Genomic DNA, 17,143 nt, shown 5'->3' with positions numbered 1-17,143 from the left:
ATCAAGTACAGTGTTCCTTAAAAGAGTTAACTCCATTACAGGTTCACCGTATCACAGTATCATGTAGTGTCAATGCACGGTCTCTAGACGGCCAGCGGTCTCTAGCTCTGGGTGCCAAGCTTATGTACTGTACATCTCTGCCAAATAGTGTGTCCTAGATTCAAGTTGTAATGCATATAGATGGGGACGTATCTGGAGTGTTGGGCTAACTTTGAGGCTTGAGGCAACTGTGCCAGTACAGTATCTTGTGATCAGAACCTTATAGGCTATCTGAGCTGCTGCTGTTCATCTGAGATTATTGCTGGAATGGAGGCGGGGCAAGAGGGCCTGGGCACAGTCCCTGAATGTATCCCTTTTTCTCAGAAGAAGAGACCAGGAAAAGCCCAGCAGCGTCCATCCCTCCCCCTTTCTCACGTATATGCCAGCAGTCACACTACCCTGAACTCTGAAGCTGGGTTGCTTGTGAGATCGTAATGCATGGGGGTAGAGTAGTGAGAGGTGGTTGCATGCCTCTAGACCTAGACAGACCCATACTACTACTAACATTAACACTAGACGCAGACTTATTCCAGTTTATCCCACACTGACCGATCCTAAACTAAATATTTTTTTTAAAGTCCCAGCTAGCAGTACAGATCAGTTATTTTAAAGCCTCACTCCTTAGTGAGCTATCTTATTACTGAGCTGGAAATAACTCATATTTGTGCTGGCCTGAGTGACAAGAGCTGGTGTCGTCACAGCTGATGTGGGCTTGTTTAGTGGTGGTGAAATAGCAGTGGAGAGAGGCTCAGCGTTTGGTCTTCAGAGTGTGCATTGGAGGACTGTAAAATGTAAATATTAAATCCTGGAGACATTGGCACTGTTTACTGATGCCTTCCCCCTGTGTGAATGGGTGAGACCTCGTTTCAAATAGTATTAGTTTTCTTTCAAATACTTTTGAGAATTTCAATTAGTCCACCTGGAATGCCAGATGGGTGACGTTTGTACTTTTGGGGCTATTCTATTGGTTCCATTGTGCAAGGCAAGCTCAATCAAGTGCAGCTAAAGTTGTTGTCTATCATTGTAAACAAATTATTTGAAACCAAGTGTGGTGTGAATTACTTTAAGTAAAGGACACCAGGGTTTTACTCCAAACACTACCCCACACAATATGGCTCTAACTACAGTATTCCTCCACTTCTTTACTGCCCCATCAAATTAAATCAAATCAAAATCAAATCAAATTTATTTATAAGCCCTTCGTACATCAGCTGATATCTCAAAGTGCTGTACAGAAACCCAGCCTAAAACCCCAAACAGCAAGCAATGCAGGTGTAGAAGCTTTTAAGTGGCTAGGTTGTAATCTGATCTAAATTGTATAACCAATGTGAATATGTGAGGTGAAAGTTGAAGGATGTGCACTACATTACTGCATTGTATAATGCAGTGCATCCATTGCAGTGACACAGCAAGTTTCCTGCTGTTTATTTTATTAGCAGTATGTCCATACTGATCCCCATTTTAGGCCATTTGATAACACATTGACCCGTAATCTAAAAATAACAGTGATACTTCTATGTTCTTGTTTGACTTGGCTCTGATAAAGGGTTACATTTAGGATTTTGACTTGGCTCTGATAAAGGGTTACATTTAGGATTAGTGGCAACAGAGTGGTACTGGCATGGAGTTCAACCACCTCAGGATAGGAATACACAGAGGCACACAGTGGATTTCTGGAAGAGCAACATGTTTTGACGACAGTTCCACCAGCTATACAATCTCAGTTAAACTCCTGGAAATTATCCTGCAGGTGATATTTTTAGGAAAATGTCTTGTCCAACAGTTAGCAAGCATAATCTGCAAAACATATACACTACCGTTCAAAAATTTGGGGTCACTTAGAAAATATCCTTGTTTTTGAAAGAAAAGCATGTTTTTTTGTCCATTACAATAACATAAAATTGATTCGAAATGCAGTGTAGACTATCACGGTCGTCGTAATGAGTAGACCAAGGCGCAGCGTGGTATGCGTACATTCTCGTTTAATGAATGCGCATCGAACAACAGAAACACTATACAAACTAGTGCTGACTGTAATGCTCCGGGTATGGAGTCAAATGCAGGAGACAGAGAGTTCAATGCTGCGCGTCTTTTAATCGCACCAACGCACCACATGGTGCTCACAAAAAAGTTACGTTCCCAAAACACAGGGAATCAAAATGTACAATGGGAAACAATCCCAACCGGGCACTAACACGTGCCTATACCACAGAGCCGAAGGTTACATAGAAATAATCCCGCACAACAACCAGGCGGGCCGTCTGTCTAATAAAGACAAACTAATTAAACATCCACAGGTGCTACCACTCAACATACAAGGAGGGGGAGGAAAAACAATCAGTGGCAGCTAATAGGCCGGTGACGACCACCGAGCGCCACCTGCCCGGGAAAGGGAAACACCCTCGGTCGGACTCATGACACTGACTGGCAACTACACATAGTCAAGATCCCACAAACACAAATGAGGAAATGGCTACCTAAATATGATCCCCAGTCAGAGACAAAGACAAACAGCTGCCTCTGATTGGGAACCATATCAGGCCACCATAGAAATACAATTCACTATCACGCTCCAACCAACATAGAAAATAAACAGCTTTCTTTGGTCAGGGCGTGACAGTAGACATTGTTAATTTTGTAAATTACTATTGTAGCTGGAAATGGCAGATTTTTTATGGAATATCTTCATAGGCGTACAGAGGCCCATTATCAGCAACCATCACTCCTGTGTTCCAATGGCACGTTGTGTTAGCTAATCCAAGTTTACCATTTTAAAAGGCTAATTGATCATTAGAAAACCCTTCAGCTGTGCTAACATAATTGCAAAAGTTGTATACAGTTTAGATAATTTTATACCCCGAGAACACAGATGTATCCTTTTCCATTTGTGTTGATTTTTAACACAGAGCATATACTGTATCTTTTCTTTTTGGAGAAATATAGAAATCTTTATTTTCTGTATTAAATGCCTTCATACATAAATTATTCTTCTGATACTGTGATCATTAAAGACAATATTTCTTGAAAAGGTACTATTTTTTAAGAAACAGGCAAATACGTGTTTGCGGTCACTTAGAAATATCCTTGTTTTTGAAAGAAAAGCACATTTTTGTCCATTAAAATAACATCAAATTGATCAGAAATACAGTGTAGACATTGTTAATGTTGTAAATGACTATTGTAGCTGGAACGGCTGATTTCTTATGGAATATCTACATAGGCGTACAGAGGCCCATTATCAGCAACCATCACTCCTGTGTTCCAATGGCACGTTGTGTTAGCTAATCCAAGTTTACCATTTTAAAAGGCTAATTGATCATTAGAAAACCCTTCAGCTGTGCTAACATAATTGCAATAGGGTTTTCTAATGATCAATTAGCCTTTTAAAATTATAAACTTGGATTAGTTAACACAACGTGCCATTGGAACACAGGAGTGATGGTTGCTGATAATGGGCCTCTGTACGCCTATGTAGATATTCCATAAGAAATCAGCCGTTCCAGCTACAATAGTCATTTACAACATTAACAATGTCTACACTGTATTTCTGATCAATTTGATGTTATTTTAATGGACAAAAATGTGCTTTTCTTTCAAAAACAAGGATATTTCTAAGTGACCGCAAACTTTTGAAAGGTAGTGTACATCATCTGAAAAATCAGTGTTTGCCTTTTTTCTGTCATCCAACTATTTTAACAACATCTTAATAATGTATTTAATTATGTAAACTAAGCCCCCATATATAATGTGGCTTGCCACTGACAATTCAGAATACAAAAATGCAGATTACCTGAAGTGAAAGTAAAAAACAAACTGTATATTTGTTATAAACCTGTTATAACCATAGACCATAGAGGTTATAACACAACATAAGAAACTAAAACATGTTCACCTCACATTTACTTTATGTGTACACCTAGTACCAGACCAATGGCCACATGAACCAAATGTGTCCTCATGTTTTTATTTTTTGTAGAAACATTGCGCAATACCGCTGAGAGAATTGTCAACCAGCTGTACCAAATCTAACTTCACTGAAGAAAGCAAGTGAGTGTGAAGCAGATCACAGCAGCTGACTCTCTGGGAATTGTGTAGTTTATGTTGATCCTGAGAGAATGAGAGAGTCTGTCAGATGAAGGAGTCTCTCTCCACTCATTCACCTCAGGGGCAGGCAGAGAGAAGTGGAGCTCTCTATTCCCTTCTTTTACACTCCTATACTCTAAGGGGCTGTACAGTCATGAATTTCAGAGTATTAGTAATTTCCTCAACTGTATATACTGATGATTAAGAAGAAAGTGATGACGAACAGACAAACCTGTAGCATTACCTGTAGCATTACCTATGTGCCTCTCTTTGTCTTTCAAACGAGGTCTCTAGGTTTCTTCCTAGGTTTTGGCCTTTCTAGGGAGTTTTTCCTAGCCACCGTGCTTCTACAACTGCATTGCTTGCTGTTTGGGGTTTTAGGCTGGGTTTCTGTACAGCACTTTGAGATATCAGCTGATGTACGAAGGGCTATATAAATACATTTGATTTGATTTGAAACGAGCAGTTGTATACAGTTTAGATAATTTTATACCCTGAGAACACAGATGTATCCTTTTCCATTTGTGTTGATTTTTAACACAGAGCATATACTGTATCTTTTCTTTTTGGAGAAATATAGAAATCTTTATTTTCTGTATTAAATGCCTTCATAAATAAATTATTCTTCTGATACTGTGTTCATAAAAGACAATATTTCTTGAAAAGGTACTATTTTTTTAAGAAACATGTGTGATTTGACAAAGCGTACTAATCATAAGGGTAGGATTTGGGCCCTGTCTCTGGGATACTCAATCAGCAGCCAACAACACACTTCTCAAAAGGTGAAAAAAATATAAAATAAAAGGTGAAAGACAAAGCCTGTCATCTGCTGGTATAAAAATCTAACTTAAAGACCATAGGTCTATACTGCTGAAGCTGTCAAAGCTGTTTCTAGATGAGTAGGTATATGCAATCAATGCTTCTGCTACATAATAGAGATATCTAAAAAACTACAGCAGGTCTATCAAAATGTTTTAATTATTTTTCTTCAAAAATATGTACTTTAACATATAACAACACTGGAGGCGTAGCGAAAGCCGGTCATCATGTTTTATTACAGTGTGGAAATGTAAAAACAGGCTAAAATAATTATACCATTGGTTCCTGCTGCCATGCTTCTTTTGGGGATTCTGCCATAATTAGGCCAGCACAGCACTCATATCCAGGGAAACATGAATCAAGCGGCACAGGACTGCCTTTTACTGTAGCGAGGCTGGCCTAAGGTTACTCTGCTTTTCTATTGTCAATTTCCCTCATTTCCAATTATTTCAGGAAGAGGAATTGCATTTATAATCTGTATTGTATTTTTAACCCACCATATCCAGTGTCCCTTTGGTTATTCTGGCTCTTTAAAATATTACATTTTCATGTATAGATATTTAAATATTAATAGGGCCGGATTACTGAACAGGAATGCAGGGCTCCGACCCCCAGGGGGCCCCCAACCTCCACAAAAAAAAAAAAAATGGGTAGTGGGCCCCCGTAGGTCGGGGGGGCCACCCAGATAACTTATGATAGCAAAATGTATAGAATTTAGAACATCAAAATTCTCTCTCAACCTCATGGTAAAATGTGAGCAATAGCAGGTTTTTCTCTCTGACCCATATAAAAATGTGGAGACATGCAGGAAATTAGCTTTAAAACTACAGCGTTTTCTCATAACTTCCTGACAAAATGTCTAGAATAGCATTATAAACAGCAAATGTTTTCAATGTGTTTAAATGGAGGAAGTAATAAATAAATAAATGCATTAAAATAGAAAACACTTTTGAAAGAAAATAGGACACGTATGATTTTGACAGTGGTTACTGAAGGTCTATAGACAGGTGCTATATCTGTGGACCTTTTTCATTACACCACTATACGCACTGGGCAAAAACTGGTTAAATCAACATTGTTTCCACATCATTTCAACCCCCAAAAATTATGTGATGACTGAATCAATGTAGAAAACTGATTGGATTTGCAAAAAGTCATCAATATAAGAGAATTTCGTATTTTATTCACACAACTTTTAACTTAAATCCTATGACAGGGTGAAATCAAGCAACATTTCGGGTTGAATTCATGTTAGTTGACAACTCAACCAAATGTAATTCAAAACTAGGCAACTAGGCGTTTAATTGAAGTCTGTGCCCGGTATGTAATTCCTCTCTTGAGCTGTGGGGATGTCAACCAGCAGAGGGAGCATGGGGATTATACATGGCATGGGATACAGTCATTGGTTAATATACACCTCCACAAAATTCATATTGGACAGTGATCCTCAATCTCCATGTTATAGTATCCACATACCAGTTTGCATAACGGAGAATGTTAATTTTTCAGAAAAGTAATGACAGAGTGGAAAGGAAATGTCTGAATGTAAGACATGATTTTGTTTGCTCTATTGACCCAGTTTTGTCATTGTCATAGGAATCAACTACTATCATTGTTTGCTAAATCCCCACAGAGCTCCCAATTTATTATGGATTACCTCAAACATCCTTGGATTTGTTGGCAGCGTTCCTTTGTGTATCCTTATCTTGTACCTGGAGGCATTGTGTATAATCTTCCTTCTTAGGGAGGAGGTCAGAGACCTGGCCGGGTGGTGCCAGAATAACAATTTATCCCTCAACGTAACCAAGACTAAGGAGATGACTGTGGACTACAGGAAAAGGAGGACCAAGCACGACCCCATTCTCATCGATGGGGCTGTAGTGGAGCAGGTTGAGAGCTTCAAGTTCCTTGGTGTCCACATCAGCAACAAACTAGAATGGTCCAAACACACCAGTCGTGAAGAGGGCACAACAAAGCCCATTCCCCCTCAGGAAACTAAAAAGATTTGGCATGGGTCCTCAGATCCTCAAAAGGTTCTACAGCTGCAAGATCGAGAGCATCCTGGTTGCATCACTGCATGGTACGGCAATTGCTCGGCCTCTGACCGCAAGGCACTACAGAGGGTAGTGCGTACGGCCCAGTACATCACTGGGGCTAAGCTGCCTGCCATTGAGGACCTTTACACCAGGCGGCGTCAGAGGAAGACCCTAAAAATGGTCAAAGACCCCAGCCACCCCAGTCATGGACTGTTCTCTCTACTACCGCATGGCAAGCGGTACCAGAGTGCCAAGTCTAGGACAAAAAGGCTTCTCAACAGTTTTTACCCCCAAGCCATAAGACTCCTGAACAGGTAATCAAATGGCTACCCGGACTATTTGCATTGTGTGCTCCCAACCCCTATTTTTCACGCTGCTACTACTCTCTATTTATCATATATGCATAGATACTTTAACTATACATTCATGTACATACTACCTCAATTGGGCCGACCAGACAGTGCTCCCGGACATTGGCTACCTACACCTGTTGTATTCGGCGCACGTGACAAATAAACTTTGATTTGATTCTAGGAGAGGAGATTGCCATAATTATCCTACCTCTTGCATCAGCACCAATATATATATATATATATATTTAAAAAAAAAACAGTAGCAATTTCCTTTAAATTGTAGTCTACTAATCCTAGACATCATATATGAACACATTCTTGTCTATTGATGTTTTGTATTATGTCATTCTGTGTTACGTTTCATGTTTTGTTTGGACCCCCAGGAAGAGTAGTTCCTGCTTTCGCAACAGCTAATGGGGATCCTAATAAAATACCCAAATAATACACACTCAAACTCTGAGTGAACCCTTGGTGTTATTTTATTGTTAATTTTTTATTTAGGGTAGATTTAGAGACCTATAATAGGGAGAGGCTCCAGACAGTGTCCCTGGGGGAACTCTTTTTGTCTTACTTGATAGACTGTTGGCAAAATTGGCAACCAATGTATATAAAGATGTTATAGAGACCATGTCTTTAACAAAACATAGATCATGAAACTATTGCTTTCTATCCAATAGACTTATCACAATCCAATAAAACATTTAAAATAGCACGAGCTAGACGTCTAGAAATGTTCATTTCCTTTCTCTTCATTGCCTTTCTTCTTTAAACCAATCCCGTTCCGTTTAACATATTCCCTGTTTCTGTTCAGGTCCAACCAGCGTCCAGTTTTCGTGTGTGCTAAGGTTAATCAACATACAGAACGAAAAAGCTTGGTAGAGTTAAGATGGCGGCATGTGGGTGAGGAGGCTGTAGTTATTAGCTCGGGATTTTTTTGTCATAAAATATTTACATGAATCCTTACATATACAGATATCGAGAAAATAACATTTCCTACACACTTGACACATTTGTGTGTTAATTTGGATTGGATCCATGACATCCATACACTTCGTGGTTCACCCGTTGCCCGGGACTGAGGACCAGCTCAATGACAGGTATTTGTTGCGGCGTGGAAAATAAGGGTTTAAATCAATATATATGTGTATGGTGTGGTACCCGACGATTATCTATTTGTTTCGAAGCAATATTCATATTGTCATGTGTATTTCAATCAAGCAATTTTCGACCACATTACCGTACTTGAAGCAAGGCCCGGCATCTTGAACAAGCCTCTTCAACGTAGCTAACGACGTTAGCTAGCCTGCTAGGCTAACAAGCTAGTTAGCCATAGCTAGCAGCAGTTAACGGAGCTGTTTCTTTCGTTCTCTGACTCTGCCTGGAATGATTGGCCGATGGTCAAAGTTGAGACGGACAATGCGGGTTGGGGGATGGGGGAAAAAATAAGGAACGTCAGTGATTAAGGCATTGTAATGATCCGTCATTGTTTTTTTTTTTGCATTTGACATTGTATGTCATGTCAACTACCCTTTGGATATCTTATTGTCGACTATCCAGCTGGCTAGCTCAATGGAACCATTGAAGATGTAGCTAGTTAGTTAAGTGGCTAATAAGCTAGCTAATGTATTAGCTAGTCATTGCTAGATAACGTTAGCTAAACTAGCCACACTTGTGCTAATATGTTTGCTTGCTAGTTAGGTACGGTTATCCAGCCAACCAATTGTAAGCTAACATTGGATTGCTTATTTGCTTCGATTTAATAATCTAGCCAACCACCAACGACGTTAGTTAGCTAACTAACGTTAGTCGTCCAACTAATATTGTTCCTCGTGAATAAACATAAACTCGTTTTCAACCTCATATTCTTAATCTACAGTATGAGAAAACAGCGTTTTTCTATGATCTGTGGTTTAAAAGTATAAAGGTCCTAAAAATGCTTCTCTGTGACGATTGCAGGTAAGATTAAAAGTAAAAAATAATGATTTTCAAAACCTGCAACGAGTTTCTAGGCCAAGGGTGTATTTTCTTGGTCCCCATGTCACCTTGAATCACTGATGTCATCGGATAGCTAGAACTTTTTAACTTTATTATTTTATAAGTACAAAACTTAGAAATGCGCCGTTTTCACATATATGCTGGACAAATAAAAAAAGTGGTGGAGTTGGCCTTTAAGTTACAACACATTTTTACAGACGTTAGTTTAAGAGAGGCAAGGACTAGCTATGAACAGTTGACTGTGAATTGTGACCTGCATTTTGCTCTGCAGGTGATTTATAGTAAACCTATTTCTATCATCCATTGAGATTGAACTGATTAATGGGCCATTCTACTTTAAGACATAGATTGGGACGTTGGAAAAGCACATCTTGAATGACCTTGAATTAAAATCCAGGATATGACATTTGAAGCAAGGATTTTGTACTTGTCTAGAGTCCAGGGTCTGTACCGTTGACCACCTGCTTGGGCCTCATTGACCAAGATGGTTCAGTGGACTTGACTGGTTCCTAATACAATCATGTTCACTCATCTTGCGATAGAATTGGCTAATGTGTAATGACAATCAATCCCCAAGTAAGCCATATCTTTTACAAGCTGCTAGCACAGGCAATGGCATGCATTCACATTTGCTATATTGTCACCATGTGCTAATATATCCTCCTACTGCTCAACTGCAGTTGTTTGTCTTACCAAAGAGGTGTTTCTTACCATGGTTGTTAAGAGGCATACTTTTATTCCAAATAAATAAGATATTTGCTTACAAGAGTAGGTTGTGACTCACAATATGCCAGTCTTATGGACTGCTCGTGCCTCGACTGTTTAGGATGTCTTTTCATGACCCGGCTGAGGACACATTCTTCTCTGACCCACATGGCTAGAACAATATTTATTATTTTTGTACAGGTTAGGAGGGGAAATTAGGTTTAGTATACACAAACACATTTCTTGCAGACTAAAGGAGCCCTTCTGTCCTGTTGATGTTGGTTATTAATGGCTCTGGATGGTGTGCCTCATATATCAAGACAGTGTTGCTGGCTCATTGTTTATCTTCTGCAGAGGGACTGGTTACTGTCGCTGGACAACCGGACGGGCCATGCCTTTTAAGTTATTGCCATCCATTGGCTTTTCCACTGGGCTTGCTTGACAGGAAATGTCATTTGGCGTAGGCCTATTACTTACATTTTCACCCCTTACAGCTTGCATGCAACTGTCTGATATCCTTTCCTCCCTTTGCAACAGGTAATATTGCATCTTTGAAAAGATTTGTCCACTTTCTGTGGCATACTTTTTGTATGATAACAGCCTTTGTGTATTGACTTGCTCCCTTGAGTAAATGGATTAATAAAATGTTTGTTCACTTCACCTGTTTCCTGTCAACAACCATTGTTGTATTTAAGCCATTAGAATTAGAATCAATACTTTTAGTAGTGTAGCCTATAGCAGTTGAAGCTCTGTTTAAACAATTGTTGACCCTATTTGACCCGTCATTTCATAGCAGGCAAAACGAGTAAGGCATGCGCCTAGTTCAGTCATTGAGAGAATAGATGCTAGAGCTGAAACAAGAAGTAAAGCTGTCAGCCTGTCATGTTTTACGTGACATGTTTTTTAAACATCGCTACAATCAAAGATTTTGCTGGTCTATGATGGTGACAGTTATGGACTTGGAGTTGTACTAAATACTAACTGCTAACTTGTACTAAAAAGAATGGTCACAATAGTACTGATGTCTCCTCTGTTGGATGTAGCTCCGCACATGCCCTGTTTCTTTGACTGGGGGAATGACCTGCCCACTAGTATCCTCTGCGTGAGTGAAGGCAACAGTCCCAATGCAGTGCATATGGTTTTACACACCATGCTCTAACTGTTTAACTTTATTGTTATTTAATGTGTTTTTTATGCAGCTGGTGAGTCATTTTGATACTGTTGTCATCAGCATTCATGTATTTGAGATTCTCATTGGACTTCTTGTTAACGTCATGTAAGCAGATGCCATGCTCGTTATAGTCTACACAGAGTACAGACTAGTAGAAATGTCCTTATTGGCCATTGATTTCCAGACCATTAATTGCACAAATTCACACCGTGAACGGAAATGAACGATCTCACTGTCAATGTTTTTTTATTTAATTTTTATACTTAACAGACTTCGTGAAGTGTCGGAGAAACTCAACAAATACAACTTTAACAGGTAAGACATTAATATTTTTTAAATTTTAACTGTGGAATTATCAGCAAATGTATTATTCAGCTATGTCTTTCAGCGGGGACCACACTCCACAGATGTATAGCGATCTTATAGCTTTTCTACATGTTAACATTCACTACATTGTCTGTCTCTAATGCAGTCATCCACACCTCAACCTGCTGGAGCAGGCCACCTTAAAACAGTGTGTAGTTGGACCAAACCATGCTGGCTTTCTGCTTGAGGTAACATCGAAGGATTTATGTATATTACAATCAATAACATTTGAGCTGTACTGCCTCTACATTTTTGACGGAGATTGTGACTTCAAATGGCACCCTATTTCCTATACAATGCACTACTTTTGGGGAAAAAAGTCGTTTTCGCTTACATTTTTTTTAATGAATAGGAGCACCATGAATTAATAAATAAATAAATATTTTAGTGCAGTCTTTTGTGTGACATGCCATCACCTTTTCTGTTTTGATAATATGCGGTAATTTCTTTCTTTCCAGGATGGACGTGTGTGTCGGATCAGCTTTGCTGTCCAGCCTGATCGTCTGGAGCTGACCAAACCAGATGGCAACGATGGGTGAGACTGTTTACACTAGGAAAATAGTTTCATCCTAATGGACTTTAAGAGAACTTTCAATACCAGGGGTTGCATTAGCTTTCAGAAATCGGCATTTTCAAAACATATACCATAACAAAATCTGCGTTTTAAACCATTTCACCTGCATTTTTATATTAAAAGTCAAGTGTTTTTTTTGCTTCAGTAGAGTGATAAGGGGTGTGCAACTATGTAGTTTTTCTTCACACAAAATACATTATTGCAACACATTCTGTATAATTTTTTCATCATATGACCACAGAAGTGCAAAGCTATTTGGCTAGTAAATTAGTTTTCAATGAAAAAGCAAGGTATTTCTTTGCAAAACACGATGGGTGGCCATCATATTTGTAAGGTTTGTCATAGAAAGAATGTAGCCAGCTACAATTCCTAATGTTTTGCTTGATGTTAATCTTGCTTTGTAACTTGTTACTGTAAATACTACACTGGAGGAAAGTACCGAACACATCACATCAGTCATAGCGCTGTCTGGCGATCCAATGAGAGAGCAAAGATATTTCATCCGAGTGGAGAAGTGCAACTGAAGCACAAAATGAGTCCTTTTACATTCTTGATTTTGAGCGAACCCTGACTGAAGCCGAGCAGAATTGACAATAAGGAGTGTTTTAGATCTGCGTTTACAAAACACGGCAAGATATTTTGTCTTCCTTGACTCCTGCATGCTGAAGCCTAGCAATGGTGAGTCCTGCGAGTTGAGTTCCACTGAGGTCTTACTAAGTACTTAGGCCTACTAGTAGAACTGTTTCATGATGTTATTACTTGGTCACTTAACACACTATGACAAATGAAAGACCAGAAAGTGTTGACTGTGTTAAGGTGTTTTGCATCATGGGAAATGTATGTTTTATAGATAAGTCATTTGTATTTTATTCCCTTTCTGCAATTTATTGTCCCCCAAAAAACGAGGCAAAACAATGCTCGCAATGGTATCTTAGCATTTAGGAAATCTAGGCCGCGTTCTGAAAGCCAATTGCATTTATGTATCTGCTCTTTGCTTTTCTTTGTTTTATTTTGTATGAGCAAGAATGCCTTTTTAGCTGTTTCTAGGGTTTGTGGTGGTGGCCAGCTTGCATTTGTGAGTTTCATTGATACCATATGTCTTACCAGCAGAACAGCGTCAAACCGTGAACTAGGCCCTCTAGTTGCAAAGCATGCAAGTGATTCAGTCTGAGAAACACTGGTGAATGTGACTGGTTTACTTTAAGATTTTCTGCAGAGCACATGCTTTGTTGCCTGGCACGGTGAAATAAGCTGAACTTTTCAAAAGAAAATGAGATGGTTTCAGATGGTAATAGCTTTGCAGTCAGCTGCATTGTGGGTTACTGGAAAGCCTTACTGTGGAAACGAGCACTGCACATTTTCAATCAGTAACTTTGACAGCTGACTGAACAAAGCTTCCACTCTGAATACTATCCAGTCACACTCCGCACTATGTATTTCAAGTTTTTACAGTGTCATACTTGTGTAATAAATAGTAAACAAATGTACATTTTTACAGGTAATTTATATTTTATTTCTGCAGAAGTCTACACAATTAATTGTTAGGTTTACTATACTCAGTTGCTAAATAAAACACTTCTATATTTTGTGTGTTGCTAAAATGCCTAATAGTAAACTCTATCTGCATTCTTTCATTGGGAAGCAATTCACAATATATTGAGATACTGTGTACAAAAGAGTCATGGGTTTGAATCTCAGACAGGACAATGCTATTATGGTCAGTCTCAGGTGTTGTTCATGATTTGATGGCAAGTATGTAATGCAATTTACTTAATTAAACGTAGACTGCAGCAAATTCATACATCTATGTACAATAGACATCACATTTAACACTACACTCCAATCATATTCTTATTGTAGGAGTTAGCAATTGCAGCCCTAAAAAAACAAAAAACAAGAACCTTTAAAAATGATGTCTTGAAGGCGGAACGAGTTGCAGCCAATTCTGATTCCCGAGGGTGTTGCCCTGCTAGCCTCTATTCCCCTGTTGTTTTAACCTTAAACATAAAAATGTAAAAGCCCTAGACATGGGCCACAACCTGGGATTTCCACTCCCAGGTTGTCTTCTTAATCTTTGGTCCCATGTGGGACTACTAGGTATGTAGTAACTGATCTGATCTCCCGTCTTCCCGTCTTTTGTTTCCAGTTCAAAGTTGAGTGGCAGTGGTTCAGGGACAGGAAGGAGCTCCAGGCCAGGCAGGACTAGTGATCCTCCCTGGTTCCTGTCTGGCTCTGACACACTGGGCAGACTGGCAGGCAACACCCTTGGGTAAGTTCTGGCAGTAAGGGCCCTCAGGAAAAACCTCCCCTAGACACTCTCGGGTAAAGTCGTTATACGGCTTCATGTGCATTAGCGCCACTTAGGCCTAGACAAAGACTGCTGCAGGAGGACAACTGAAGGCATTATTACTATCCAGGATTCAGGTATTGTCCATGTAAAATGAGATGGTGCAGTCAGAATCAGACCTTGTACCACAGAGTTGTCCTGGAAATTGGGACCTTCAAACCAAGGCAGCAGCAGCTCTGAGGTTAAAGGCATAAACATAAAATGCCTATTGAGCTTTGATAGAAATGTGCTGTGGGCTGATTTTGAATGACATTAGGTGAAAGCAATCTACCATCCTCCATTGTTTTTTCCACCTTATTTTTTCTTACTTTACTGGCCCCTTAATTATGAGATTTAATGTGGTCAAATTCATCTCTCAAAAATGACAAAAGACATTTGCTACCAAACTATACTTCCAAATTGCTGTATGCATAAATACCCTAGGACCTCTGCACTCTCTGTGAAAGCCAGCTGTCCCACGGTTAATTGCTAATCCAGTGCGCATGCAGGCAGCCGTGTGTTGATTTGAGAGAGTTTCTGCTGTGTGGCTGACTGCTGTGCCTGACCTTCGCCTTGTGCTATAACAGGAGTCGCTGGAGCTCCGGGGTGAACGGTGGATCAGGTGGAGGAGGAGGAGGAGGAGGAGGTGGTGGTGGTGGCAGCAGCAGCAGTGTAGGAGGTGCAGGGGGAGGAGGTGTAGGAGGAGCTGTCAGTGGAGGTGGTGGTGGAGGCTCCTCTGGGAGGTCGTCTACAGCTGCCAGGGACTCGAGACGTCAGACCAGGGTGATCCGCACAGGGAGGGACCGGGGCTCTGGTCTCCTGGGCAGCCAGCCTCAGCCTGTCATCCCTGCCTCGGTCATCCCAGAGGAACTCATCTCCCAGGTTAGACCCAGTGTCTGTCCTCAACTACATTGATTTAAATTCTGGTAGTGAACCCACCGTATGAGAGTTTCTTATCACTGAATATACCATTTTAAAGAAACACTTAACAAATCAGATTTGACCGATTTTTATTGCTTGACCAGAGCCCCTCGTTAATTATAACAAGGTCCTCAACACATGGCCTTCTCTTCTCTCTGGTGTTCAGTCACCACCGCCACAACATGGTTGATTTCTGGGTGGTGATCATCATGTTGCCTCCCCTCTTCCCCAGGCTCAGGTGGTCCTTCAGGGGAAGTCTAGGAGTGTGATCATCCGGGAGCTCCAGAGGACCAACCTGGATGTCAACCTGGCCGTCAACAACCTACTGAGCAGAGACGATGAGGACGGTGACGATGGCGATGACACAGCCAGCGAGTCCTACCTCCCTGGAGGTACCACTTTATTTCACCCTTGATGTGTATTCTATAGCTTTGTCTCATTTAAGATAATCTCTATTGCAAGAGACTCAGCATGGCAGCTTTGTATGAATGAGCAGAGGGCTCTTAAACAGTTTGGTCTGGTTTAAGGGGGTTATGCGAAAGCTTTATGTAGATGGTATTTGCTACATTTGTGGAACCAATGGAGTTGTCCCAAAAATTCTAAATGCAAAAGTCTCTATTAATCTATGGGTTTGACCCTTGCCTGAATGGACAGTAATAATAGTCATGTCATAAACATCCCTCTCTTTTGTGTTGGACCTTACAGAGGACCTGATGTCCCTGCTGGATGCTGACATCCACTCAGCCCACCCCAGTGTCATCATCGATGCTGACGCCATGTTCTCTGAGGACATCAGCTACTTTGGCTACCCCTCCTTCAGACGCTCCTCCCTGTCCCGTCTGGGCTCCTCGCGAGGTAACTGACCACACGGCACTCAGAGCTGCTGCCTAGGGACCATCATCCTCTTCTGTAGTCAGGAGGTTGAGATTGAAATCACATTTCTCTTCCTATATAATAATAGTTGTAGTAACAAGTTACCTAAATGGAAGTAAGATTACTTTTTACCATATATAGTATATGCTTTTAGTTCTCTGATAGTTGAGGTATATAGTTAAAGCCAATGCTAGTCTTTCCTTTTCAACCTGTCGGCAAAGCCCATGTGGATGTGGTGTTGTGAATGTGTGTGGTGTTGTGAATGTGTGCTGCATGGCCATAATACCTGTTCTTCAGTGAGCCCTCTGAGAAAGGCCCGCTAGACCCTGTCATTACAGGCACCACTTTCTACTGCAGCCGTATGCTGTAGGATAAACCCTCTCCCTTGTAATGCATGTCTATCTCTAATCTATCCTGACCTGTCTTCCTACCTCACATTTTAACATGTGAGTGTGCAGACAGACACCACTATTAACTAACTTTCACCTTTTTACTGCCAAAACCCTCTTATTTGCATAATTCTAAAAATAAATCTCTTTAATTTGTTGACGGGTCTTCCCCAGAGAGTGGCTTACTTTTATCCCACTGGTGTGACCCCATTGCCATACCAGTTCTCCTTCTTCCCTTAGAGCGTGACTCAGAGCTGTTGCGTGAGCGTGAGTCTGTGTTGAGGTTGCGGGAGCGGAGGTGGCTGGATGGGGCCTCGTTTGACACGGAGAGGGGCTCCACCAGTCGCGAGGGGGAGCCCAGCCTGGACAAGAAGAACATCCCCGTCCAGAGCCCTGTCTCTCTGGGCGAGGAGCTGCAGTGGTGGCCTGACAAGGTGGGAGAATAGGGACATTGATCGATTGGTTGATAGAATAATTTGATTAATGGGAAGGT

At 40.6% G+C, this 17,143-nt stretch overlaps 1 protein-coding gene across 23 annotated transcripts in view; it reads left to right on the top strand.

The window, feature by feature from the left end:
* Positions 1 to 8,185: 8,185 nt before the first annotated feature.
* LOC110485245 (E3 ubiquitin-protein ligase UBR5) overlaps positions 8,186 to 17,143 on the top strand; it is a 46,621-nt gene continuing 37,663 nt past the window's right edge. For 18 of the 23 annotated variants that reach the window (XM_036943896.1, XM_021556416.2, XM_036943941.1 and 15 more), the window contains exons 1-9: positions 8,187 to 8,427; positions 11,472 to 11,516; positions 11,674 to 11,755; positions 12,026 to 12,102; positions 14,288 to 14,410; positions 15,055 to 15,349; positions 15,621 to 15,780; positions 16,094 to 16,243; positions 16,873 to 17,084. In XM_036943896.1, the coding sequence (XP_036799791.1) occupies positions 8,366 to 8,427; positions 11,472 to 11,516; positions 11,674 to 11,755; positions 12,026 to 12,102; positions 14,288 to 14,410; positions 15,055 to 15,349; positions 15,621 to 15,780; positions 16,094 to 16,243; positions 16,873 to 17,084 (1,206 nt within the window). In that variant the 5' untranslated portion in view covers positions 8,187 to 8,365. Of the gene's footprint in view, positions 8,428 to 11,471; positions 11,517 to 11,673; positions 11,756 to 12,025; positions 12,103 to 14,287; positions 14,411 to 15,054; positions 15,350 to 15,620; positions 15,781 to 16,093; positions 16,244 to 16,872; positions 17,085 to 17,143 lie in introns of all 23 variants that reach the window. The other 5 variants (XM_021556462.2, XM_021556470.2, XM_036943910.1 and 2 more) reach the window with 4 other exon arrangements.

The sequence above is a fragment of the Oncorhynchus mykiss genome, chromosome 2, assembly GCF_013265735.2.
Source record: "Oncorhynchus mykiss isolate Arlee chromosome 2, USDA_OmykA_1.1, whole genome shotgun sequence".
Classification (NCBI taxonomy): domain Eukaryota; kingdom Metazoa; phylum Chordata; class Actinopteri; order Salmoniformes; family Salmonidae; genus Oncorhynchus; species Oncorhynchus mykiss.
Note: the sequence above shows the minus strand (reverse complement) of the source record. Positions and strands in the feature narration are given on the sequence as shown.